The sequence below is a fragment of the Rhinatrema bivittatum genome, chromosome 1 (assembly GCF_901001135.1).
Source record: "Rhinatrema bivittatum chromosome 1, aRhiBiv1.1, whole genome shotgun sequence".
Classification (NCBI taxonomy): Eukaryota; Metazoa; Chordata; class Amphibia; order Gymnophiona; family Rhinatrematidae; genus Rhinatrema; species Rhinatrema bivittatum.
Window position 1 is genome coordinate 501,702,747 of NC_042615.1, and position 27,582 is coordinate 501,730,328.

General features: G+C 47.1%; 1 protein-coding gene across 1 annotated transcript in view; it reads left to right on the forward strand.

Moving 5' to 3' along the window:
* The window catches only part of HCFC1 (host cell factor C1), a 465,140-nt gene that overhangs the window by 217,038 nt on the left and 220,520 nt on the right, over nucleotides 1-27,582 (forward strand). The window contains exon 14 of the mRNA XM_029609928.1: nucleotides 23,638-23,784. Within this exon, the coding sequence (XP_029465788.1) occupies nucleotides 23,638-23,784 (147 nt within the window). The remainder of the gene's footprint in view (nucleotides 1-23,637; nucleotides 23,785-27,582) is intronic.

Below are 27,582 nucleotides of genomic sequence, written 5' to 3' on the forward strand. Positions count from 1 at the left end.
CAGAAAACCTCGGGTGACAATCCCCGAGAGCAAGACAAGCAGGTGTGTAAGTCAGGTATTACCCCTAGTTCATGACACCTATAAGCAAAGTTGTTTGCCTCTGTTTTCTACAGCAGTTGCTTTCAACCCAGTCTTCTAACATACCTAACCAGTCAGATTTTCAGGATACCACAATGAATATGCATGTGAGAGATTTGCATACATGGCATTACTGCAGCACTTTCCTATTTTGTATCTTATCTTATTTTATCTTTCTGTTTTTAATTGATTAATTTAAGCTTATTTTAGTATTTGTTTTACTGATTATTAAGTTTTATATGATTTGATTATATATTATATTTACTTATTTTAATTTATTGTTCACCGTTATGATGGTTCCACTGAAATGACGGTATAAAAATAAATAAACCTTAAACTATCCATTATATACAAATCTGTCTCATGGATATTTATTGTGGATATCCTGAAAACCTTACTGAGTAGTGTGTCCCAAGGACACATCTATATAGACAGCAGCACAAATCAGCTACACAATCCCACACTCTTCCCTATAGAGTTGAAAGTTTGTTTTTGAAAAAGATTAAAAATTACACGCTAGTAGCTGCACAGAAGCATTTTTGCATGCTCAGACTTTCTTGATTTTTCTGAGCACTTTAAAAGCTTGTTCCTTCGGGATGCCATTGTGAATGATGTCACCCACTTGGGTGGCGGATTTGTCTGTCTATGGATAACACACATTTCCTAGCAGGTAGCCAGATGGACCGAGGACCAATGGGTTATGTGTTCCCCTGCTAGTAGATGGAGACAGGTTTCAAGCTGACATCACTCTAGATATACCCCTGCAGTGACCTCAGCCATTCAGTATCTCTCATTCTCCTAGCAGATGTGGACGCTATCCCCACACTGGCAGTGGTGTGTAGCAGGATTGCAGTACTAATCCAAAGGAGAAAATTTTACCTTCATTCACAGTTGGGATCAGCACTCCCAAGAGATTAAAGCCCTCGTCCAGACCTGGCCAGAGGAGGACTTAGTGTAAGCCTTCCCTCCGTGGCCTCTACTGGGCAAGATCATCCTCAAAATCGAACACCACAGAGGATTAGTCCTTCTGGTGGCCCAGGTTTGGCCCAGACGCCCGTGGTATGCAGACAAGCGGAAGGTTCTCGTGGAGAGTCCTCTTTATCTCCCCCCCGTACAAGGACCTTCTCCAGCAAGGCCGAATTCTTCACGAAGATCCAACTCTATTCTCTCATGGTCTCGCCCTTGAGAGGGCTCGCCTAACGAAGCTGGTTATTCAGCGGCCGTGATTGCCACATTGCGCTGCATGCGGAAATTCTCAACATCCCTGGCGTACATATGAATCTGGAGAATATCTGAGGCCTGGTGCGGGGAGTGCAGGATGCCCCCGCAGACGGCCAAGATCCCCCATGATTCTGGAATTTTTACAGGACGGCCCAAACAAAGGATTGTCCCTCAACTCCCTCAAGGTCCAGGTGGCAGCCCTTTCCTGCTTCAGGGCCGAGGTGAACGGAAACAGTCTGGCGCATCAGGACTTGACTCGTTTCCCAAAAGGGTTAAACAACTCCAACCACCTTTGTGTCTGATCCCCCTATGGAACCTCAAGCTAGTATTAGCCTTCCTAGCAGGGCCCTCCTTCAAACTACTGTGCAGTCTTCGCCGTGCCTATTAAAACTAAAGACAGTATTCTTGGTAGCGATATGCTCGGCTTGTCACATCTCTGAACTACAGGCGCTGTCTTGTCAGGAACCATTCCTCTGATTTATTCCAGGAACAGTACAACTTCTCACGGTCCCCTCCTTCTTACCAGAGGTGGTCTGAGTTTCTCCTGAACCAATCCATCTCCTTACCGTCCCCAGATAGACACCAGGACATAGAAGACTACCGCCTCCTTCGCCAGACTTAGTGTGGTATTTGGAACATTCAGAACTGGTGTGCAAGACAGACCGCTTGCTTATTCTTCACGGGGGAAAGAAACAGGGAGATGCAGTTTCGTGAGCTACCATAGCTTGCTGAATCAAAGAAGTAATCAAGGCAGCTTACGTAGTGACAGGGAAGCCTTTAACCCTTCAGATCAAAGCTCATTCTACCAGGGCCCAGGCAGTATCCTGGGCAGAAGCTAACCTACTGTCTTCCACCACTTGAGCAGCGATGTGGTCCTCTTTACACACCACCTCCAGGTTCTACTGCCTGAACGTCCAGGCCCAAGAGGATGCAGCCTTTGCGAGGGCGGTGCTAACTGGACCACGGGCAGCCCCCCCCCCCCCCCCAATTCAGGAGTAGCTTTTGTGCATCCCATTGGTCCTGAGTCCATCTAGCTACATGGTAGGAAATGGAGAAATTACTTACCCGATAATTTCGTTTTCCTTAATGTAGACAGATGGACTCAGCATCCCATCCACAGCTGCGCAGGAGAGGCGCCAAGGAATTGCCCATGAGATGAACCTCGATTTCATATGAATATGGGTAAGCCATTGGCTATACCTAGTTCAGGGCATCTATGGTATTACTGAGTTTCAGCTCTCATGTTGGTTGAGTACAGTGGCGGTCTCCAGTTTTTTATGTTAAATCTGTTTTTATTATAAATAATGAACATTACCAAAGCATAACATTTGGTACATATTTTCTTAACTCTATCCATATTTTTACCCCTCCTCCCATAACCCTACCTCCCCCCATCCCTCTTTCCCTCCCTGCATCGAAGAAGCACAAGGATCACATATCAAATATCTATACGATTTAAAAAAAGACTTTTAGATTCATGTGGTAAGGTTAGAATAAAGGGAAGCCAGACTGCATTTATTGCTCTTCTAGTCTTGATAGACAGGTGATTAATAGCCAAGGTTTCCATGGTTAGTAGATTTATTATAGAAGAACGCCATAATAATATAGATGGTCCTTCTGAAGTTCTCCAGGCTGTTAGTATGGCTTTGCAAGCTAATAAAAAAACTTTTGTAATCCAGAGAATCGAGACCTTATTTCTTTTGAATGAGTTAGGAAAGATTCCAAAAAGTGCCACCAATGAAGAAAATGGAATTTTATAACCCACAACTTTATTTGCAGTATGATAAACTTTCTTCCAAAATATTTGAATTGTTGGACAACTCCAAAAGGAATGACCCAAGTGTGTTGGTCCTCCTTTGCACCTGATACATATATCAGAGTTAGTGAAACCTGCTTTGAATGCTTGATGCTGGGAAATGTACATTCTATAGATAATTTTATATCTAGTTTCCCGCAAGAGCGTATTAATTGTAATTTTACGCGTACTAACAAATGCAGATTTCAATACTGCAATTGATATCGGTTGCTCAAGTTCTAATTGCCATTTAAGTTGCACCTTCTCCAAGGACCAAATCTTATATGAAGACTCTAATTGTTTGTACAAATATGATATAGAACGTTTCTGGGGGTTTTCTGGATCAAACCAGTTACTTAAAAATTGCCAATTAGTGTCCATGAAGGTTGGTGAACCAAGCGATTGTATATAATGTCGAGCTTTAAGGTACTGATAATAGTCAATAGCTGAGAGTTTATAAAAAGAACGAAGTTCTTTAAAAGTAAGAAAAGATCCATCCATATGTATTAATTGTCCAATGCATCTGAGTCCCGCACGGTCCCAAAGTCGAAATCGTGATGCATCCGATCCTAAAAAGAACTTTGGATTACCACAAAATGGAAGAAATGGTGATATGTTGTCAGATAACGAATTCTTCCTCATTAGCCATATCCATGTTCTTCTTAAAGGTTGTAAAAGCAGATCTGATTTGATTGTGCGAGATAAAGAAGCGTTAGGAGCATGTAAAGCATAACGAAGCGATATTGGAAGAAGCAATTGTGCTTCAATATAGGTGTCTGAAAAGTATTGTGTGCCCATCAACCTATGTATCGTAAATTAATCGCATGATTATAGAGTTTCAAATCCGGAAGACCCATACCTCCCATGGATAGTGGTTTCATTAGGATAGATAGTTTAATTCTTGGTTTTTTCCCCTGCCATAAAAATTTTGTCACTACTCTCTGATATTTGCTAATAGTCACATGAGTTAATAGAAGAGGTAGAACACTGAGCACATACAGCCAACGTGGTAATAATGTCATTTTCAATAAGTGTATTCTTCCAATAAGAGAGAGTGGGAAACTGTGCCAAGCATTTAAAAAGCTGTTAGTTTTCTGTTGCATTGGAGATATATTTAAGTCATATAGCTTGGAAAGGCTTTTTGGAATCCAAATACCTAAATGTTTTTAATCAAGTTGTATCCAAGTTCTTCATAATATGTCCACAGTGGCATTTTGAAGAGAATACTGAATGGCTGAGGTCACTGCAGGGGTATATCTAGGGTGACGTCAGCTTTGAAACCTGACTCAGTCTCCATCTGCTAGCAGGGGAACACATAACACAGATAAGTAATTTCTCCATAACAGGTAATCAGCGTTTGCTTTCTTGAATTTATCCTGAAATTATTTGGTTAAACACCATGGGAATAAGTGTCTGTTTTTAAACCCATATTATCTCCTTAGTTTCCTGAAAGGTAAAGCTGATTTTGATCTTCATCCTGTTTCTTGATGTTTGTTCTCCATTCCTTGGTAGAGTTTAACAATATTTAGCACTTATTGTGCTGGATAATCAGATTTGCTTATAGTCATCGCTTAGTAATGTAAAGTTGTTGGGATTTTTGTTTTTTTTTGTTTTTTATGGGTGTTATCTTTTCTTTTACTGTTGACATGAAACATTTCCCCTTTTTGAAGATTTGTTTGGGTACCTCCATTACTAAATTTGGTATTTTGAGAATATTTTTTATTTTTCTCTTGGATTTTTTTTCTGAAAATTTGTTAATTGAGCCACCTATATTTCTGTGCAAGGTTTCAATTTTTCTTATGTTTGTTAAAATTGAGAAATAAAACTTTTAAAACAATTAAATGGGTTTGAAGGGTAAAACAAAATATCCACAAACCTAATAAAAGTAGGTAGGGTATGATAACTTTTAAAGGACCAACTAAACAGATGTAGTACATCAGCTTTAAAGATCAAAGAAGTATTGAAAGAATACTGTGTACAATTCTGGTCGCTAAATCTCAAAAAAGATATAATTGCAATGGAGAAGGTCCAGAGAAGGGCTACCAAAATAAGGGGAATGGAACAGCTCCCCTATGAGGAAAGACTAAAGAGGTTAGGACTTTTCAGCTTGGAGAAGAGACGACTGAGGGGGGGATATGATTAGAGGTGTTTAAAATCATGAGAGGTCTAGAACGGGTAGATGTGAATCGGTTATTTACTCTTTTGGATAATAGAAAGACTAGGGGGCACTCCATGAAGTTAGCGTGTGGCACATTTAAAACTAATCGGAGAAAGTTCTTTTTCACTCAACGCACAATTAACCTCTGGAATTTGTTGCCAGAGGATGTGGTTAGTGCAGTTAGTATAGCTGTGTTTAAAAAAGGATTGGATAAGATTTTGGAGGAGAAGTCCATTACCTGCTATTAATTGAGTTGACTTAGAAAATAGCCACTGCTATTACTAGCAACTGTAACATGAAATAGACTTAGTTTTTGGGTACCTGCCAGGTTCTTATGGCCTGGATTGGCCACTGTTGGAAACAGGATGCTGGGCTTGATGGACCCTTGGTCTGACCCAGTATGGCATGTTCTTATGTTCTTAAAAGGGATCTGTGTGGTCTTGAAAATGCATGTACTACATTTGCTTTATTGATCCTTTAAAAAGCTATCAAAGCCTACTAAAACCCAGTAGGAATATGTTTACATATCGCTGTTTTGATAAAAATAGCGTTTCCCTGTACGTACCCAGATCAGTCCAGACTCCTGGGTTTTGTCTCCTCCAGCAGATGGAGACAGAGAAAGTTTTACTGACACTTAACATGAGGTGCCACCAGCAGTCCCTCAGTATTTCTCTATCTCCAGCAGATGGTGGCGATGCAAATGCTGCAGTCTGAGATAAAAAAAAAAAACAAAAAACATCAGACACCAGTTTTGCTTGCCTCCCGGGGGTTGTTAGGTCCTGGTGGGGCCATCCCTTCTGGTTTGTGAGGCGGATGAGCAGAGGGTTGGGGACTATTGGTTGCCAGACAGGGTAGAAAGCTGGAGGAACAGAGCCTGCTGCTGGTCATCTTTCAAGGGAAGTGTTAATTTTTTTGATTCCCTGTTAAAAGTTTTTGTTTAAAAACTTTCATTTTAAGCTTTATTTAATTTAAAAAAAAAAAAGACTAAAAGAGAAGGAAGTGGTTGCTGTGGGACAGCAAGCTTACCCCTGAATCTTTCATTGCAGGCAATCGGGCAGCTGTACTTTTTTATTTTCGCGGTCCTCCGGAGTTGTTTTTGCTTTGCCATGGCTCGGTACCATATTTTCCATGACACGTGGGTTGTGATGCTCTGTTTGTGGAGATGCGTGTGCGTGTCTCTCCCAAGCGGGTGATGCTCCTGGTGTCTCTCCGGAGGAGAGGATACCTCGGGTAGGGTGAAAGTTGTTTCGACCGGGTGCTGCGAGCCTGGGAGGCTCTCTTCAGCGAGGCAGTCGGTAGACCTCTTCCTGCTGAGTGTGGGAATAGTGGCCATTTTGTCCACATTCTCAGCTGCCTTGCGAGCTGTGGAGGGGAAGGGGGGATTTCCCTCCCCTGTGGTTAGGGCCTCCGTGGGAGGTCAAGGAGGCTGAGGGGAATCATGTAGCAGACAAGGATGATTTCCAGAGGTATTCATATTCTTCTTCTTTCGCATTTGAATTTGTTCTCCTGTTACATAAAGCTTATAAGGCCAAGAAAGCTAAAGCTGTGCAGGGGGCTTTGGCGCACTCAAGTCTGGCGAAGAGGGCCAGGACCTCTCGAGCTGCCAGGGTCCGGCAGGTCCCAGGGGCCTCAGCACTAACTACTGCCGCGTACACCTTCTCTAACGCTTCAGATGTGGGGGATCAGTGGGCACAGGACCTACCTGGGTTGGATCCTGGTTTCGCGGGCCAGGATCTGGAACAGGCGCTGATCAAAAGACCGATAGTGGAAGGAGGTGATCCCAAAGTGGTTTGGCTGTTCCACAGGGAGGAACTGGATCCTTTGATTCCCGCTGTTCTGGAAGAGCTGAGTATAAAGATCTCACGAGAGTAATTGGGTCTGGAAGAGGTGGACCCGGGCTTGACTGGCCTCAGGGGTCCAACAAGATCTCTTCCTTTTCACCAGGTGGTCAGCACGTTGGTGTTTAAGGAGTGGGATACTCCCGACACAGGCCTGCAGGTTAGCAGAGCCGTGGATAAGTTGTTTCCTTTGCCAGAGGATACCCTGGTACTCCTGAAGGCCCCAAAAGTGAATACATCTGTTTCAGTGGTTACCAAGAAGACTACTATTCCAGTTGCTGGTTCTACATCCCTGAAGGACCTTCAGGATAGGAATTTGGAAGTGCACCTCAAGAAGATTTTTGAGGTGTTTACTTTTGGCATTCGAGTGGCTGTGTGTAGCAGTTTCATGTTGAGGGTGGGCTTATTTTATTTATAACTTTTCTATACCGAAGTTCAAATAACAAATTATCACTCCGGTTTACATTGCAACCATAAAAAACAGTGACAAAGTTGTCTTACATAGAACAGGGGGAGAGAAAAACTTGGATACAGCTTAAGCATGGGGAGTAACGTGTCCAAACTGGTAAGAACTGATAAGAGTTGGCTTTTAGGGGTAACAAGGTATTCCGAGGGAGGGGGTAGGAATGAGGGATTGGAAGGGGGGTTGGAAGGTGGGGGGGGGAGGGTAGCTGAGGGTTACCATAGATTTAATGAAACTAATATACATATATTAAATAGCTTAGGCAGCGGAAGAAAAAGTGCTTAGGCATCTGAGCTTAGGAAGAGAAGGTCCGTGGAGGATGAGGCAAGGACGAGTGTTATGGGAAGGCTTGTCTGAATAGTAGCGTCTTAAGGCTCTTCTTGAATGTAATTGGGCATTGTTCCAGCCTAAGGTCCGGTGGGAGCAGGTTCCACTGTTTGGGGCCTGTGGTGGAAAAGGCTCTTTTACTAAAGGAGGTTTTGAATGTAGGTGTTCTAAGAGTCCCTCTTTGCGTTAATCTCAGAGGACGGGTTGAAGTATGAAGTTGCAGGGGGGTCGATAGGTCCAGCGGAGAGATGTTAAGAATGGCTTTGTGGGTGATTACTAAAAGCATGTAGTGTAGAGCAGCGCTTCTCAACCGGTGTGTCGCGACACACTAGTGTGTCGCCAAACACCGCCAGGTGTGTCGCGTCTCCCGGTGTCCCACTGCCCCATTGTACTTTCCTTCTCCCTTTTTCCAGCCCCCGCGGTCCAATTGAAAGCTTCCTTTCTTCCTACCCCCACTGCCCAATGGGAAGCCTCCTTCATTTTGCCTTCCCCCGCGCAGGCCAATCGGAAGCCTCCTCCCTGCCACCTGCCAGTGGTAGTAGGAAGAAGGGAGGAAGCCTTTGATTGGCCGGTGAGGCAGGCATGGCACTGTCCGGGAGTGGGGTGGGAGGAATAGCAGTGTAGGACCCCGACGAAGCAAGGCCGCTACGGGAGCCCATCCCCGTAGCGGTGAAGAGAAAACCCGACCCCGACGGTGCAAGGCCGCTACGGGAGCCCATCCCCGTAGCGGTGAAGAGAAAACCCGACCGTGCAAGGCCGCTACAGGAGCCCAGCCCCGTAGCGGTGAAGAGAAAACCCAACCCCGACGGTGCAAGGCCGCTACGGGAGCCCAGCCCGTAGCGGTGAAGAGAAAACCCAACCCCGACGGTGCAAGGCCGCTACGGGGGCCCAGCCCCGTAGCGGTGAAGAGAAAACCCAACCCCGACGGTGCAAGGCCGCTACGGGAGCCCAGCCCCGTAGCGGTGAAGAGAAAACCCAACCCCGACGGTGCAAGGCCGCTACGGGAGCCCAGCCCCGTAGCGGTGAAGAGGAAAACCCGACCCCTAGCGACGAAGAGGAAACCCGACCACTGACTGAGGCGCCCATCCCCGTGGCGCCGAAAAAAGAAGGCCCGCCGGATTAAAGCCACGGCGGAACCGGAGCCTATCCCTGCAATGAAGGAAGAAGTTATTTTTGGTGAGAGCTGGTGTGTCTGTGTGTGAATTGGGGGCCTGGGTGAGAGCTTGTGTCTGTGGGTGTGAATGGGTGCCTGGGTGAGAGCTTGTGTCTGTGGGTGTGAATGGATGTCTGGGTGAGAGCTTGTGTCTGAGGGTGTGAATGGGTGCCTGGGGGAGAGCTTGTGTCGGAGGGTGTGAATGGGTACTTGGGGGAGAGCTTGTGTCTGTGGGTGTGAATGGGTACCTGGGTGAGAGCTTGTGTCATTGGGTGTGAATGGGTGCTTGGGTGAGAGCTTGTGTGTAGGGGTGTGAATGGAAGCCTGGGTGAGAGCTGGTGTGAATGGGTGTAAGAGCTTTTGTGTGTGATTGAGAGCTTGTATATAAGAGAACATGAGTGTGATTGAGAGAGCGAGACTGGTCAGGGAGGTGATGTGTTTCTGTGTGAGAGAGAGAAACTGGTCAGGAAGATGACTGGTGTGAAAGAGACCGAGACTGGTCGTGGGGTCTATTTGGGGGTGTGTGTGTGAGTGACTGGTTGTGGGTGCTAAGGAAGAAGATTGAGGACAGAGCTTCAGCAGCCCTTGCTGCTTCTGGTTAGTGCTATTGGCCTGGAAGGGAAAGGAGTAGGAGAGTTGCTGGAGAAGGTAAGTAAAGGTGGCTTTTTAAATTTATTTTTCTTGATTGACTGCCATTTTAATTATTGGGTATTATGCGATGTCTGCTGTTTTGAAATATTTTATTGATATTTGGACATGTTTTAATAATTTTTATGAGTATTTAATTGAATATTATTCTGTTCAGCAGCTGCTTTGTAACATTTTTGTTATAACTTTACAATGATTTCTGTGTGGGGCTCTGTAGCAGCTTGGCTTATTCTGTTTTCCCAATAGGAAATGTTTTAGTGTTTAGGGCCTGGTTTAATAGTTGTATTTCTTAGATAGGGTTGTTACTGTTTGCATGTGTTCCGTAATACAGGTGTAACTTTGTGCAGGTTAGTTTGTGTGCATTATTGCAAATCCTGAGTCTGTTAGGTGCTATATTTCTCTTTCCATTTCTCCAGGTTCGCACTGTATGCAGAGTGGCTTTTTTGGTTTTCCGTTCCAGTTTCTGTCTCCATATTTATAATTTGTGTTTTTTCTGTATTTGGTGAAGGTCAGTTCTGGGTGTGTGACCAAAGTGAGGTGTTTTACTAGCATGTAGGCATTTGTATCAATCTTATTTGATGTGTTTTCTCAATAGGATATGCATTAGTGGTAAATTACTGTCTTTTCATAAGGAAGGCTATTGTGCCTGGTAGTAAAGGGAGTTTGTTTTGCTTTTACTGAGATGTCATCAGAACCAGAATATCTTTTTTTTGTATGGTGAGTTGTACGGGTTATGCCCTAGATCTGCTCTGCACTCATTGCTGAGGGTTGAGGGGAGTCCTGTGGATGCAGAGTGCATGTTTACACTTAGCCCCGTGATAGTCACATGTTCAGTGTGTCACGCATATGAGAACCATTTGTCAGGTGTGTACCGGCCAAAAAAAGGTTGAGAACCACTGGTGTAGAGGATTCTGAATTTGACTGGGAGCCAATGGAGCTTCTTAAGGATCGGTGTTATGTGGTCCCTTTTGTTAGACTTTGTGAGTATCCTTGCAGTTGCATTCTGAAGCAACTGGAGAGGTTTAATGGAGTTGTCTGGAAGGCCTTGAAGAAGAGCATTGCAGTAATCTATTTTTGAAAAAATGATCGCTTGTAAGACAGACCTGAAATCTTGAAAATGAAGGAAGGGTCTTAGTCTTTTTAATACTTGAAGTTTGAAGTAGCACTCCTTTATTATGTTGTTAATGAAGCCTGTGAAGCTCAATTGAGTGTCCATGATTACCCCTAGGTTTCTGACTTTGGGAGAGATGGTTGGGAGCGTTGTAGGGGGTAGGTTGTTTAGAGAAAAGTTACCATCCTGTGTGATTAAGAGGAATTCGGTCTTGTTTGTGTTGAGAATCAGGTTAAGATTTGAAAGGAGGTTATTAATGGAGCATAGATAGGTGTTCCAACGACGTAAAGTACTGTCCAGAGAATCTATTATCGGTAGGAGGATTTGGACATCGTCTGCATACACGTAATGTGTTAATTTGAGCTCGGAGAGGAGTTTACAAAGTGGGAGTAGATAGATGTTAAATAATGTTGGTGATAACGACGAGCCTTGAGGGACTCCGAGGGTGGAACTGAATGGAAAAGATTCTTTGCTGTTCATCTTGACTCTGTAATATCTGTTCTGGAGGAAGGATTTAAACCAGTTTAAGGCTGTGTTTTTGATGCTGATGTTGGTTAATCTGTCAATGAGACAGTCGTGGTTAACTGTGTCGAATGCGGCGGTTAAGTCCAGAAGGATGAACAGGCAGGGCTGTTTTTTTTCAAGGTTCATGAGGATGTTGTCTGACAGTGATAATAGCAGAGATTCTGTGTTTCGGGATTTACGGAAACCAAGTTGTGCTGGGGAGAGGATGTTATTGATTTCAAGGAATTCTGAGAGCTGTTTGTTTGACTATTCTTTCGAGGATCTTCGCAATGATAGGGAGATTTGCAGTGGGGCGAAAATTGGCTGGGTTGTATGTGGAGAGGTTGGGTTTTTTTAGTAGAGGTTTCAAGATGGCAAGTTTGAGAGGGTCAGGGACGTGACCCTGGGATAAGGAGGCATTAATGATCTGGGCGAAGGGCTTAGCGAAGTTTTTGGCAGAAGCTATCAGTAGGTTGACTGGAATCGAGTCCAGTGGGTGAGCGGATGGCTTTAGTTTTTTTAATATGGATTCGATTTCTAAGGCTGATGTGGATTCAAAATTCTCTAAGATGTCTGCCCGTGGAGGTAGGACACCGGGTAGTTGTGTGTGGTTGGGGATGGGTGGCTGAGAGGTGGAGACCGGATGTGGTTGGCTTGTAACATTGTTATCTATGCAGGAGGCAAGTAACAGGTCGATCCAGTAAAGTGTGCTCCGTCGGAGCGCACTGTCACCCTGCTCTGGACGCGTGTTTTCCCTTACCCCTTATTCAGTAAGGGGAGGAAAACACGCGGCCCACCCGCAGCACCTAATAGCGCCCTCAACATGCAAATGCATGTTGAGGGCCCTATTAGGTATTCCCGAGCGATCCAGTAAGTAAAATGTGCAGCCAAGCCGCACATTTTACTCTAAGAAATTAGCGCCGCCCAAAGGTCGGCGCTAATTTCTTCCGGCGCCAGGGAAGTGCACAGAAAAGCAGTAAAAACTGCTTTTCTGTGCACCCTCCGACTTAATATCATAGCGATATTAAGTCGGAGGTCCCCAAAAGTAAAAAAAAAATAAAAATAAATTTTGAATTCGGCCCGCGGCTGTCAGGCCGAAAACCGGACGCTCAATTTTGCCAGCGTCCGGTTTCCGAGCCCGTGGCTGTCAGCAGGCTCGAGAACCGACGCCGGCAAAATTGAGCGTCGGCTGTCAAACCCGCTGACAGCCGCCGCTCCAGGCCAAAAGGAGGCGCTAGGGACGCGCTAGTGTCCCTAGCGCCTCCTTTTCCTCGTTTGCACCGCGTCGCCTAATTTAAATACTGGATCGCTCGCACCGGCAAGGGGCCGGTGCGCGCGCCGGGAGAGCGGGCGTTAGTCCGCTCTCCCACGGACTTTACTGGATCGGGCTGTAAGTTAGGTATTTTGTTCATGAAAAAAGTAGCCAGCTCCGTGGCTTTGTAAGATGCTTTGTCATCTGGAATTTCTGATGTCGGTGGTTTGGTAAGGGATGATACCAAGGAGAAAAGGGCTTTAGGGTCAAAGATGAAATGGCGAATTTTCTGAGAATAGAAGTCTCTTTTAGCTTGCAGGATGACAATTCTGTATTGGTGCATGAGAGATTTAAAGGTTTGCAGGTTTGAAGGCGAAGGATTTTTGCGCCAGGTCTCTTCCATTTTTCTAAGATCGCGCTTCTTGGTTTTTAATTCAGGAGTGAACCAAAGCTTTTTGTTGGCTTTGTTGGAGTTCATAATTTTGGTTGTGAGGGGGCAGGTCTTGTCCGCCACTATGTTTGAGATTTTGATCCAAGAGGCTAAAGCTGAGTTAGCGTCTGTAAGGTCAAGTTGGTTTAATTCCGGTGGGAGTTGGGAGATTAGTGTTTCCTGGTTACAGAGTTTTCTGAATTGGACTGTGGTTTGGCTTGCGCTGGGTTCAGCAGTTGCAAGCTGATAGGTCCTTGTCTGAGGCTGAGACACACCAGGCGGAGTAGCTGAAAGCTGGGGTGGCCTATGACGCTGATGCGTTGTATGATCTCATCAGAACCTCCTCCAGGACAATGTTGTTGGCGGTTTTGGCCCTCAGGCTCCTCTAGTTGAGGAATTGGTTGGCCAGTGTCTCATCAAAGTCTCAGGAGCCTTGCCATTCAAGGGGAAACTGTTGTTTGGTTAGGACTTAGAGTAGATGATCAAGCTTCTTGGGGAGAACAAAGTTCATAAATTGCTGAAGATAAGCCGAAGGGGAAGGGCTTTTTTCTGTTATGTTCCCATTTCAGAGGAAATAAGTGTTTTTGGCCTACCACAGCATTGGGGGAACTCTACAGCGACAGTCCTCAGGAAGGCAGCCATCCTGGAACCAGCCCTTTTGAGGGTGAAGGCATGGAAGAGATGGTTCCTCCTAGGGCGGTGGTGGAGCCAAGTCCATCCAATGATTAGCTTTGTTCTTCAAGAAATGTGCCAGAATCACACCAGACCAGTGGGTCTTAAAGTGTGATAAAACATAGTTACTCTTTAGAATTTGCTCGGCCGCTAAGAGATTTGTTCCTGGTCTCTCAAGAGTACTTATGAGGAAAAGAAAATAGCAGTATGGGAAATTGTTTGTCACCTTCGCATGCTGGGAGCCAATGTTCCTGTTTTCATGTAAGAGCGGAGGTCAGGCCGCTATTCCATTTATTCATAGTTCCTAAGAAAAAGGGCACCTTCTGCCCAATTATCGATTTGAAAAAGGTGAATGTGACTCTAAAGGTTCCTCATTTACGAATGGAAACTCTGCACTCTGTGATTGCCTCCGTGCACAAGGGAGAGTACCTGGTGTCGCTGGATTTAACCGAAGTGTACTCACATATAGGCATCCGGCCATATCATCAAAGATACCTGAGATTCATGGTTCTGGGGGAACATTTTTAGTTTTGTGCTCTGCCCTTCGGTCTGGTGACGGCCCCAGGACCTTCATCAAAGTGATGGTCATGTTGGCTGTGGCCCTTCGGAAGGACAGGGTCTTGGTTCACCCCTATCTGGACAACTGGTTGATTTGAGTGAAGTCAGAATCTCTTTGCCGGGAGGCAGTGGATTTGGTCCTCCAGTGCCTACGGTCGTTAGGGTGGATAGTCAGCCTTTCCCCTTCCCAGATTTTGGAATTCCTAGAGGCGCGTTTTGATACCAAGGTGCCTCACCGAAGAGTGGATTTCCAAATTGCAAGCTCAGGTTCGCAGATTGAAGCAATTGCCCAAGGTTTGGGATTACTTACAATATCTCAGGTCTGTCGCTTCCACTTTGGCATTGGTTCCATGGGCATTTGCTCATATGAGACCTCTACAGTCTGCTTTACTATCCCGCTGGGACCCGTTGACAGAGCAGTTTCAGCTGCCTCTTCCGCTTACGGAGGTTGCCAGGTTCAGTCTCTTGTGGTGGCTCCTTCCAGAGAAGTTGAGACGAGGGGTGGACCTCGATTTCCCTGTCTGGACAATTGTCACCATCGATGCCAGTCTCTCCGTTTGGGGAGCGGTGTGTCAAGAACCAGTCCGTTCAGGGCCAGTGGTCAATGGATGGGCCTATGGTCCATCAGTCACTTATCAACGAGAGCCGTATGTTTGGCCCTACAGGTGTTTCTGCGCCTGGTGAGGGGAAAGCTGGTGAGAGTGTTGTCAGATAACGTGACGAAGGTAGCTTGCATACATCGACAGGCTGGCACCAAGAGTCTAGCAGTGGCTCAGGAAGCCCTGGATCTAATCAGCTGGGCAGAACAGCATCTGGCGCTGTTAGCAGACTCTCACATAGCAGGTACAGACAGCATGGGTTTTCTGAGCCAACAGCAGCTCAATCCCGGAGAGTAGTTGCTATCAGAAGAAGCGATGTCCCTCATATGCAGCTGAGGCACACCATGCAAGGATCTATTTCCTAGCATGTAGCAGATGGACTCAGGACCAATGGGTATAGTGTGCTCTTGATAGCAGTTGGAGACGGATCAAATTTCAATCTGACGTCAGCCCTAGTACATATACCCTGCGAGACGCCATGCTCTTCAGTATTTTCCGTCTCCATAGCAGTTCGGGACTCTATACACGCTTGCACAACGTTAGAGTATTCTAACCAAAAAAATCCAAAACAAAGAAGAAAACTTACCTCTACAGACGAGCCCCGCTCTCCTGTGGTGATACCTATGGGTCCCTCCCCCAGTCGAGAATCCTGAGGTGATTTCCACGATCCCTCAGAGGTAGGCCTCTGTCCAGCAGCTGGTTCCCGGTGTGAACTTAGCCCCCGGCATCGGGTACGGCTGAGAGGCATCGGGTGCAAATTCGAGCACGGTGGTGAAGGTGTATTTTCCCTCTTCCCCCGCAGCCGGAGACCACCCGGAATGAGACCGGGAAACGCCGAGACAAGGTAAGATAGAAAAATTCTTAAGTCTTCGGTCTCCGAGGCTCAAATAGTCGCACAGATAGCCAGCCGGCGTAAGTGCTACCGGGTTGATCAGCCCTACCAGGGCTAGACCCCGGTTCCATACGAGGGCCCTCCCTCGTGGAGACCCTCCGAGGTGGTCGCCATATTGCCCATGTGGTTGCCGTCGCCATTTCCATTTGATAGCCGCCCTGTCCGCTGATCGTTCTGTGCGCACAGAGGCGAGCTGTGCGCACAAAATAACTTATGCGCACACCGGCGCGCGCATATATTCAGCGATGCGGGCAAGGGCGCTGGGCGCTCAGCCACGCGCTCAACTGTGCCGGGTGCATAAGTAAAACCCCGTGCGCAGAGCAGCGCGCGCATCTCTCTGCGCGCGCATCAGACCTACACTCACAACTTCGGCGCACCTGGAGTGCATATCTCAGCCTCCCGGCGTACGCTTTAACGCATAAACAGGAGTTTCTTTCGGCACACACAAACCATGGCATTACCGGACAAGAAGCTTAAGGCCCAGGGCCTCTGCCCAGCATGCCACATTAGAGCGGCGCAGCACGAAGAGGCCACAGCCTTGTGCATACAGTGCGATGAGGCCCTGGGTGATCCAGTCCAAGGTCCTCCCCAGCCAATACGGGGATCCGGTTCTACCGACAGTACACCGGACCTCGCTACTCACAGCGGGAGCCTCCCTGAAACAGGGCTTCCTGGGGACGCAGTGCCTCTCAATTTAGACCCAGCATATTTCTCCTGGGTAGAATTCTTCAAAGGCCTACATACCTTTGTCCACATGCAACCGGTGCCTACATTGACACAGCCACAGCCTTCCCCAGAGGACCCTAACGTCCCGGGAGCCTCTAAACCCAGAGAAGTGCCTTGCCCACCCCAAAGCCCCAGCTTTGGGTACATGGACACCTCGGATGAGGATGAAGACTCCCTGGAGGAAGGAGAAATCCCTCCAGGAACGGAACCCTACTGAACCATGAGGCGGTTCTTCGCCAAAGACGAGCTTTCGGACCTCGTGGCAGACAGCTTGAAAGAGCTTGCTATCCCAGGCACAAGTGCTACAGGGAAACCAAAGACGAACCCCCTCCTCGAGGGACTACATCAGGCCTCCCACCATTTCCCTTTGCTGCAAGCTGTCCAACAGCTAATTGACCTGGAATGGGACTCTCCGGAGGCCACGTTCAAAGGGGGGCGGACCCTGGCAGTCACGTACCCCTTAGACCCTGCGGCAAAAGATCTCCTGGCATTCCCCAAAGTGGATGCCATGGTCTGCACGGTCACTAAGTGCACTACCATCCCAGTCGAGGGAGGAGCGGCATTCAAGGATTCCCAGGACAGACGTCTGGAATCCATACTCGGTCATTCGACATATCAGCTATGTCGCTACAGATTGTGGCCTGCTGCGCCGTGGTGACACGTGCCTGTTTATCAAAGATCAGGAACGCCACCACACCTGTCGAAGCACTAGAATCAGGAGTATCATTCTTCACGGATGCGACCTCCGACCTGGTGCGCACTGCAGCCAGAGGCGTCTTGTCCGTGGTGGCAGCCAAAAGGCAACTCTGGCTCCGAAGCTGGTCAGCCGACGGGACTTCCAAGACTAGACTCACGAGAATGCCCTTTAAGGGAACTCTCCTGTTCGGAAGCGAACTGGAAAAGTTAGCTGACAAATGGGGCGAATCCCCAGTACCGCGGCTACCGGAGGACAAGAACAAGAGAAGCCAGCGCCCCTCCCTCCCCCGAACATCTAAGGGCAGGGGATCACAGCGCTTCAAACCATACAAAAATACATATCAAGCATCTTGCCCCGCAGGCAGGGGCCAGTCCTTTCGGAACAAACACAGCAGAAGGGGAGCCGGCTCTGGCCCAGGCCCTAGCAGCACCCCACAATGAAAATCGGCCAGCCCATCCACAGGAAGAAGCCATAGGGGGCAGACTTGCCCTATTCTATCAAAGATGGGTCGAGATAACTTCGGACAAGTGGGTCCTAACCATCATTCGAGGGGAATATTATCTGGACTTCCACAACATTCCTCCGGACAAATTTGTGAAATCTCCCTGCCATGACCTCTCCAAAAGGAGGGCAGGGGAAAACATGCTGACCAAATTGCTTGCCTTAAAGGCCATACACCGGTGCCCATGCAACAGCAAAATACTGGGCACTATTCCATCTATTTTATCGTTCCCAAGAAAGAGGGTACGTTCCAACCCATCCTGGATATCAAGTCTGTCAACCATCACCTGAAGGTACCTCGCTTCCGCATGGAAACCCTATGCTCAGACATAAGAGCGATACAGCTGGGAGAATTCCTTACATCCCTGGATCTGTCAGAAGCCTACCTGCACATCCTGGACAACCATGAGCATCAGCGTTTTCTACGCTTCGTGTTCCTGGACCACCACTATCATTTCCGGGCACTACCCTTCTGGCTAGCCACAGCTGGCCAAACGTTCACCAAAATCATGGTTGTAGTGGCGGCGACACTGCGGAAAGAAGGAATCCTCCTACACCCATATCTGGACGATTAGCTGATCAGAGCAAAATCCCCAGAGGAAAGCCATCAGGTAACAAACAGTGTCAAAACTCTACTGGAGAACTTCGGGTGGATGGTCAACACAAACAAGAGCTGTCTGCAGCCCTCCCAATCTCTGGAATACCTGGGAGTCAGGTTCGACACCAGACAAGACAAGGTTATTTTGACTCCTACAAGGAGAACAAAGCTGATGAACCAGTTGCGAAACCTGTTAATCAGTCTTCGCCCCAAGGTGTGTGGGACTAACTCCAAGTCCTCGGCCTCATGACATCCACATGGGAAGTGGTCCCATGGGCAAGAGCGCACCTGCAGCCCCTACAGCATTCCTTGCTGTCACGATGGAATCCGATGTCCCAGAACTACTTCGTTCAACTACAGCTCCTGAAGGAGGTTCGAACCCAGCTACAATGGTGGCTACAAGAAGATGATCTGAGCAAGGGAGTAAGGCTATCCCCACCGACCTGGATCCTGCGATTCTACGAGGGTGGGGAGCCCACTGCCAAGAACTGACCACCCAGGGGCAATGGGACAAGGAAGAGTCAGGATGGAACATCAACCGACTAGAAGCACAGGCAGTCAGGCTAGCCTGCCTGCGGTTCAGTCATAGACTCCGGGGCGAATTGGTCAGTCATGTCGGACAATGCCACAACAGTGGCCTACATCAACCGACAGGGAGGAACCAGAAGCCAACAGGTGTCCCTGGAAATAGAACCCCTAATGGAGTGGGCGGAATCAAACCTACAAGAGATATCAGCCGCCCATATCTTGGGAAAAGAGAACATCACTGCAGACTGCCTCAGCAGAGAAAAGTCTAGACCCAGGGAATGCAGGCTATCTGCCACAGCCTTCCAGTTGATAGTAAACTGCTGGGGAACACCAGCCATGGACCTCATGCAACCCGGTCCAACTCCCAAGTTCCCGACATCTTCAGTCGCAGACGGGACCCACAATCCCAAGGGATCGATGTCCTCGTCCAAATCTGGCCACAGGAAGTCTTGCTATAGGCCTTTCTTCTGTGGCCACTACTGGGCGGGGTCATCCGTAGGATAGAACACCACAGGGGACCAGTACTTCTGGTGGCTCCGGACTGGCCAAGAAGGCCATGGTACGCAGACATGTAAAGACTACTGACAGCAGCTCTCTCCCTCTACCTCCACACAGGGATTGCTCCAACAAGGCCTGATCCTCCACGAAGACCCAACTCGATTCTCTCTTATGGTCTGACCATTGAGTGGACACGACTGAAGAAGAGTGGATACTCGGGGGCGGTGATTCACACTCTACTCCGAGCACGCAAGTTTTCCACATCTCTAACCTACATACGAATATGGAGAATATTCGAAACCTGGTGTGAAGACCGCGACATCCCCCCGCGAACAGTCAAAATCCCCATGATTCTGGAATTCCTGCAGAACGGCCTACAGAAGGGAGTTATCCTTTAACTCCATCAAAGTACAGGTGGCCGCGTTGGCCTGCTACAGAGCCAAGGTGGAGGGCGGAAGCCTAGCCTCTCACCCGGATGTCTCCTGCTTCCTGAAAAGGGATCAAGCAGATCCAACCACCCGTAAAGTGGCCGGTACCCTTATGGAATCTCAATCTAGTCTTAGATTTCCTAGCAGGAGCTTCCTTCAGACCCACCCGCGGCCTGTCCCTCTGACTACTAACTTTGAAGACTGCATTTCTAGTGGCAGTCTGTTCGGCCCGTCGCATCTCCGAGCTCCAAGCACTGTCCCTGTCGAGAACCGTTCCTCAGGTTCACACCGGGATCCATACAGCTACGTACAGTCCCCTCCTTCCTACCAACAGTGGTTTCTCACTTCCATCTAAACCAAACCATCTCGCTACCATCGCCAGACGAGCATAAGAACTCTGAGGAATCTCACCGCCTTCGCCATCTTAACGTCGGCAGATTCCTAATCCGATACCTGGAAAAGTCGGAATCTGTACGAAAGACGGACCACCTCTTCGTCCTTCACAGCGGGAAGAAACAAGGGGAAGCAACCTCACAGGCAACCCTAACCCGCTGGATCAAAGAAGTTATCAAGGCGGCCTATGTAGAGGCAGGCAAGTCTCCACCTCTGCAAGTCAAGGCCCATTCCACTAGAGCCCAGGCAGTGTCCTGGGCGGAAACCAAGATGCTGTCACCTGCCGAGATCTGTCTGGCTTCGACATGGTCCTCCATTCATACGTTCTCTAGGTTCTATCGCCTGGATGTTCAGGCTCGGGAGGACACAGCATTCGCAAGGGCATACTAAGTGGGCCACGGGCAGCCTCCCAACCGGTTCAGGAGTAGCTTTTGTACATCCCATTGGTCCTGAGTCCATCTGCTACACGCTAGGAAATGGAGAAATTACTTACCTGATAATTTCATTTTCCTTGGTGTAGACAGATGGACTCAGCATCCCGCCCAAGGCTGCCGACAATCACGGAACCCTCTGGGACAATCCCCCGAGAACAAGACAAACACGGGTAAGCCAACTTTCCCCTAATTAGGACACCCATACCTACTGGGTATCAGCGTTTTTCGGATGAGTACACTGGAGTTATCCAGCTACAACCACATCAACCATTCAAGTTAATCAAGTTAACCAAGTGGTTTTATGTGTGGGGGTGTGTAGGATGGCTGCATGTTGTATTCTAGGGGTTCTGGAGTGTTTGTGGAAGTAAAGTTCATTATTGAACCATGTCATGTTTTCATTGTGTAGGGTCTTGTGTATTAGAGAGAAGGTTTTGAACATGATTCTCTGCGCAATGGGGAGCCAGTGCAGATCTCTGAGTATGGGAGTAATATGTTCCGATTTTCTGGTGTTGGTGAGAATGCGTGCTGCTGCATTCTGAAGCATTTGTAGTGGTAGAATGGTAGTTTTTGGTAGGCCTAGGAGAAGGGCATTACAATAATCAACTTTTGAAAAAATGAGGGATTGCAGTACAGAACGGAAATCGTGTTGGTAGAGTAATGGTCTTAATTTTTTTTAGAGTGTGTAGCTTGAAGAACCCATCTTTAATATTGTTGATATGTTTTTTAAAATTAAGGTGGTTGTCTAATGTGACTCCAAGGTTTTTAACAGTGGCAGCAATTGTGTTTTTGTGATTCTGTGGTTAATGGCCAGATTGATGCTAGTAAGGAGCTTACTAATGGCGGTGAGAGCAGTATCCCATGTTTTAAGGGCATCATTAAGGGAGTCGGTGATGGGGATGATAATTTGTACATCATCTGCATAGATGAAGTACATAAGGCCAAGTTCTGTCAGTAGGTGACAAAGAGGGAGGATATAAATATTAAAGAGAGTAGAGGAGAGGGCAGATCCTTGTTGTACTCGGTGATTTATATTGTATGGTTGCGATTCATGCTACTTGGGCTGACGTCAGATTGAAATCTGATCTGTCTCCAACTGCTATCAGGAGCACACTGTACCCATTGGTCCTGAGTCCATCTGTCTACACTAAAGAAAACGAAATTATCAGGTAAGTAATTTCTCCAATGGTGACTCATTGAAATGTCAAGGCCCTGCGGTTCTTCAGTCGAAAGAGAGAACAAGGAGCGGAGGGAGTTAGATGCCTTAGTTCTACCTTGGCTGACAAATGTCCTGACATATGTGTTTCCGCCTTGGCTGCTGGTGGGCACGATCTTGCGATGTGTAGAGGTTCATCCAGGCGATATGATCCTCTTGGCGCCAGAGTGGCCGAAGCATCCGCGGTTTGCAGACTTAATCAACATAGCCGTGGGTGCTCCGGTGTGGCTAGCTCATCTGCTGAATCTCCTGCATCAAGATCCCATATTTTCAGATCGCTTTTGTCTAGCAGCTTGACTTTTGAGAGGCAGTGTTTGAGAGAGAGAAAGGTTACTCAGAAGGGGTCATCACTACTCTCTTAGTCTAGGAAGACTTCCACCTCCTTAGCATATGTGAGGTTATGAAGAATTTTTGAGGCCTGGTGCACGGAGGAAGGAGTAAATCCTATGTGAGCCTCGGTGGTTCATATTCTCACTTTTCTGCAAAACAGTTTGGTAAAGGGTTTATCCTTTAATTCCCTCCGGGTTCAGGTGGCAGCCCTAGGCTATCTTCGAGGTAAAGTTCAGGGCTCTTCCTTAGCTACCCTCCTGGATGTGGTGCATTTTCTCCGGAGAGCAAAACAATTGCGTCCTCCAGTTTGGAAGCCTTGTCCCTCCTGGAGCCATAACATAGTACTTAAGAGCATGTGTGTGGTCCTGTTCAAACCTCTGAGATGAACGACTATGAAGGATCTCACTTTGAAGGTGGTTTTCTTAGTGGCAATTTGTTTGGTTTGGCGGATCTCAGAGCTTCAGGCCTAGTCTTGTAGGGAGCTCTTTCTGAGATTTTTGGAATCGGGGGTTTCCTTGAGAACGGTTGTTGTTCAACTTAAATCAGTCAATGGGGTTCCCGTCCTTCCCAACTGTGGATCCTTCGGCGCCTCAGGCAAGAGAGTTGCGTCGTTTGGACATGAAGCATGCATTGCTACAGCACTTGAAGGTCACCAACGGCTTCAGCTTGTCAGATCATCTTTTTGTGCTTTGGAGTAGTGCAAAAAAGGGGCATAAAGCGTCAGGAGCCACGATTGTAAGGTGGTTGAAAGAGGCTATTAGCTCTGCGAATATCTGTCAGGGTTGCCCTATCCTGGAGGGGCTGAGGGCACATTCTACCCGTTCCCTGGTGGCCTCCTGGGCTGAGTGTCAGCAAGTTTCGCCGCAAGAGATCTGCAAGGCAGCTACTCTGAAATCATTACACACTTTGCTAGTTACTACTGTTTGGATATCCAGGCTCCAAAAGCCATGGGCTTTGGTGAAAGTGTTTGAGTGGGACTGTCAGTCCCACCCCGTCTAGGGAAGCTTTGGTACCTTTCAGGTGTCGGGACTGATCTGGGAATGTACAAGGAAAGGAAAATTGGTTCTTACCTGCTAATTTTCATTCCTGTAGGTACCATAGATCAGTCCAGAGTCCCGCCCACTGGAGGAAAGGGAGATTAGGAGAGTCCACTCGATTTGTTTTTTGTAATTACTCTGAAGAAAGGCACAGGTTTTGTTAGTCCTAAACAGGGTTGTGTGTGGTCACAGTTATCTGTTCCAGTTTTCCACTTCCCACTGCTTGTTCAAGGGATGTTATTTGATATTTGTTTCTATTTTTGGGCTTGGGTACAGATCAGAACTGAGGGACTGCAGGTGGCACCTTGTGTTAAATGGCAGTGTCAGTAAAACTTTCTCTGTCTCCATCTGCTGGAGGGGAGGCAAAATCTAGGAGTCTGGACTGCTCTGTGGTACTACAGGAATGACAATTAGCAGGTAAGAACCAATTTTCCTTTTTAATTACCAACTTCACAAATCATCAGCGTGAATCCTCTAAACCATTGAAGAGAAACTTTTTTTTTCTTTTTAATTTTTATTTCCTCTAACACTTCCTCTTTTTTTCTTTATTCTCAGGAGTAACGAGCAGCACTGGAATCAAGTCTCCCATCACTATCTACACCACCAAAATGGTGACTTCCAGCACAGGGACGCCAGCTAAGATCATCACTGCCGTGCCGAAACTTGCAGCAGCTCATGGGCAGCAGGGGGTGACACAGGTCAGTCAACATCTTTAAGCAGTGTCTTTCTGTCTTTAAGACAGAACAGCACATCTTAAAGCTACTTGAGATTTTGTGACTGAGAAAAATGTATTGTAAAAATGTATTGATTCAGGCTACCTTGAGAGGTAGTGAGGAAGGTTTGGGGAGTTGGTTTATACATGACTCTACCTAGATTTTTGAAGTGAGAGGAATTAGGAGGCATAGCATCCCTTGCACTGTATTCAAGGCATTTTATGGACTGGAAAGGTATTTCTAGTTTATAGCCCTTCCTCTATCCCAGGTATAGAAGGGAGAGCACTGACTGTTGTCCAGGCATCTGTGCAATTGAGACTGCGCACCTCCTGTTAATGAATAATCATTGTTTCTATCCCCATGGCCCCTCATGCTCCTAGGTGAGCATGTCATAGCTCTTCCTTCCCCTTTTAGTTCTGATCTTCGTATCCCTATCAGGCTTTTCGGAGGGAGTTAGTTGGAACATTAAATGATCGAAGGGTAAAAGGGGCACTAAGGGAGGACAAGGCCATAGTGGAGAAATTAAATGAATTCTTTGCTTCCGTCTTTACTGAGGAAGATGTAAGGCATGCTAGAAGTGATATTTAAAGGTGAAGATTCAGAGGAACTGAAACAAATTTCAGTGAACTTGGAAAATGTATTAGGGCAAATTGATAAACCAAAGAATAACAAATCACCTGGACCAGATGGTATAGATCCCAGAGTGCTGAAAGAATTAAAAAAAATGAAATTGCAGACTTACTGTTAGTAATCTGTATACTATCAATAAAATCAGCTACAGTACCTGAAGATTGGATGACCCCTAAGCGTAAGATACTGTTTGATAAGATGGAGCGCCTCTTCGGACCAGATAAGAACATAAGAATAAGAACATAAGAACATGCCATACTGGGTCAGACCAAGGGTCCATCAAGCCCAGCATCCTGTTTCCAACAGTGGCCAATCCAGGCCATAAGAACCTGGCAAGTACCCCAAAAACTAAGTCTATTCCATGTTACAGTTGCTAGTAATAGCGGTGGTTATTATCTAAGTCAACTTAATTAATAGTAGGTAATGGACTTCTCCTCCAAGAACTTATCCAATCCTTTCTTAAACACAGCTATACTAACTGCACTAACCACATCTTCTGGCAACAAATTCCAGAGTTTAATTGTGCGTTGAGTGAAAAAGAACTTTCTCAGATTAGTTTTAAATGTGCCACATGCTAACTTCATGGAGTGCCCTCTAGCCTTTCTATTATCCGAAAGAGTAAAAAACCGATTCACATCTCCCATTCTAGACCTCTCATGATCTTAAACACCTCTATCATATCCCCCCTCAGCCGTCTCTTCTCCAAGCTGAAAAGTCCTAACCTCTTTAGTCTTTCCTCATAGGGGAGCTGCTCCATTCCCCTTATCATTTTGGTAGCCCTTCTCTGAACCTTCTCCATCGCAATTATCTTTTTTGAGATGCGGCGACCAGAATTGTACACCGTATTCAAGGTGCGGTCTCACCATGGAGTGATTATAGAGGCATTGTGACATTTTCCGTTTTATTCACCATTCCCTTTCTAATAATTCCCAACATTCTGTTTGCTTTTTTGACTGCCGTAGCACACTGAACCGACTATTTCAATGTGTTATCCACTATGACACCTAGATCTCTTTCTTGGGTAGTAGCACCTAATATGGAACCTAACATTGTGTAACTATAGCGTGGGTTATTTTTCCCTATATGCATCACCTTGCACTTATCCACATTAAATTTCATCTGCCATTTTGATGCCCAGTTTTCCAGCCTCACAAGATCTTCCTGCAATTTATCACAATCTGCTCTTGATTTAACTACTCTGACAGTTCTATATCATCCGCAGATTTGATTACCTCACTTGTCGTATTTCTTTCCAGATAATTTATAAATATATTGAAAAGTAAGGGTCCCAATACAGATACCTGAGGCACTCCACTGCCCACTCCCTTCCACTGAGAAAATTGTCCATTTAATCCTACTCTCTGTTTCCTGTCTTTTAGCCAGTTTGTAATCCACAAAAGGACATCGCCACCTATCCCATGACTTTTTATTTTTCCTAGAAACCTCTCATGAGGAACTTTATCCAATGCCTTCTGAAAATCCAAGTACACTACATCTAACAGGTCACCTTTATCCACATGTTTATTAACTCCCTCAAAAAAGTGAAGCAGATTTGTGAGGCAAGACTTGTCTTGGGTAAAGCCATGCTGACTTTGTTCCATTAAACCATGTCTTTCTATATGTTCTGTGATTTTGATGTTTAGAACACTTTCCACTATTTTTCCTGACACTGAAGTCAGGCTAACCGGTCTGTAGTTTCCCGGATCGCTCCTGGAGCCCTTTTTAAATATGGGGGTTACATTAGCTATCCTCCAGTCTTCAGGTACAATGGATGATTTTAATGATAGGTTACAAATTTTACTAATAGGTCTGAAATTTCATTTTTCCCTGTATGTACCAGGATCAGTCCAGACTGCTGGGTTATGCCTCCTCTCCAGCAGATGGAGTCGGAGAAAAGCTGAAAAGCACCCCCTAGATATACCGGTGTGCCACCTGCGATTCCTCAGTATTTTCTCCGACTCCAGCAGATTGAGAGGCATAACCTGCAGTCCTGTTCTGGTTAGTTTTGTGGTCTGTGAATCTCCAGTTTTAACCAATTTAATTTTGTTTACTGGCTAGATCAACTGGTTTCTCCCTTATTGGGGATTCTTTAAAAAATAAATAAATAAAATAAAATTGTATGTTTAATGTTTTTGTGTGGTGTTCACAGCGCAGCATGTAGGCAGGTGGGTTGGCAGGCAGAGAGGGCATTGCCCTCTGACTGACCCGGAGCTAGTGTGTCTCAGTAGGCTGGGGGAGAGCTTACCGGTGGGCCGGTCACCCTCCCTCCACTATTCCAGGGTTTCGGGCTCTGAAGGGCGCTTGAATTTGGTTTTTTCTTTCTTGAAAAAAAAAAAAAAGGCACTTAAGCCCTGTGGGGACAGGCAGTGTGCTTGCAGTTACAGCCCTGGCCTGCCACGTTTACTACTGAGGACTCCGGAGGGGTTGCTGGCTCACCCGGCGCACAATTGCTGACAGGGGTACTTGCCTGATTATTTTTGGAGCGCTTTTCCTGCTGCTTCACCGGCCGGTCCCCAGATGCCACGATCTTCGGCCTGCACGGCCTGTGGGGGGTGGGGGCGCGACTCTCCCGAGAGGGTCTCTGCTCCCGATGTCTTCCCGGGGACGAGGGACCCTCTCGGGGGCCGAGCGCTGCCCGCAGCGGATCCTTTCTCCCCTTTTCAGAGCGGCAAAGGCGAGTTCAGGCTTCCCGAGTTTCGGCCCTGCCTCCCGTAGACAGGGGGGCGGCGGCCATCTTGGCCACGCGGCAGACAGAGGAATCGGCATCTGAGGAGGAAGTCTCCCCTCCTCCTTCACCACCTGCCTTAACTCCACAGAGCACGCCCAATTCGGAGGTGCATCGGCCCCCCCTTCCCTCCCAGCCCGCGGGGGACAGTTTAAAAAGGTCAGTGGTTCCTTTTTCTCCGTGGTTTGTGCTGTTAATGCACAAAGCCTTTTTAGAGGCAGAAGCTGGTTTGGAGATGGAAGGTCCCCCTCCACCAAAGATCCCCAAGGCAAGTTTAGATATGGGGAAAGCTGGGGCTTGCGGCCCTCGTCCGCAGGGGGGAGCCGGAGGTCCGGAGTTGCCGGACCTCGCTCCGGACTCCCCGGGGGCACCCGGGTTGGATGTCACGGACGGGCAGGGGGCTGTGGAAGGAGATGACCCCAGGTGCTCAGA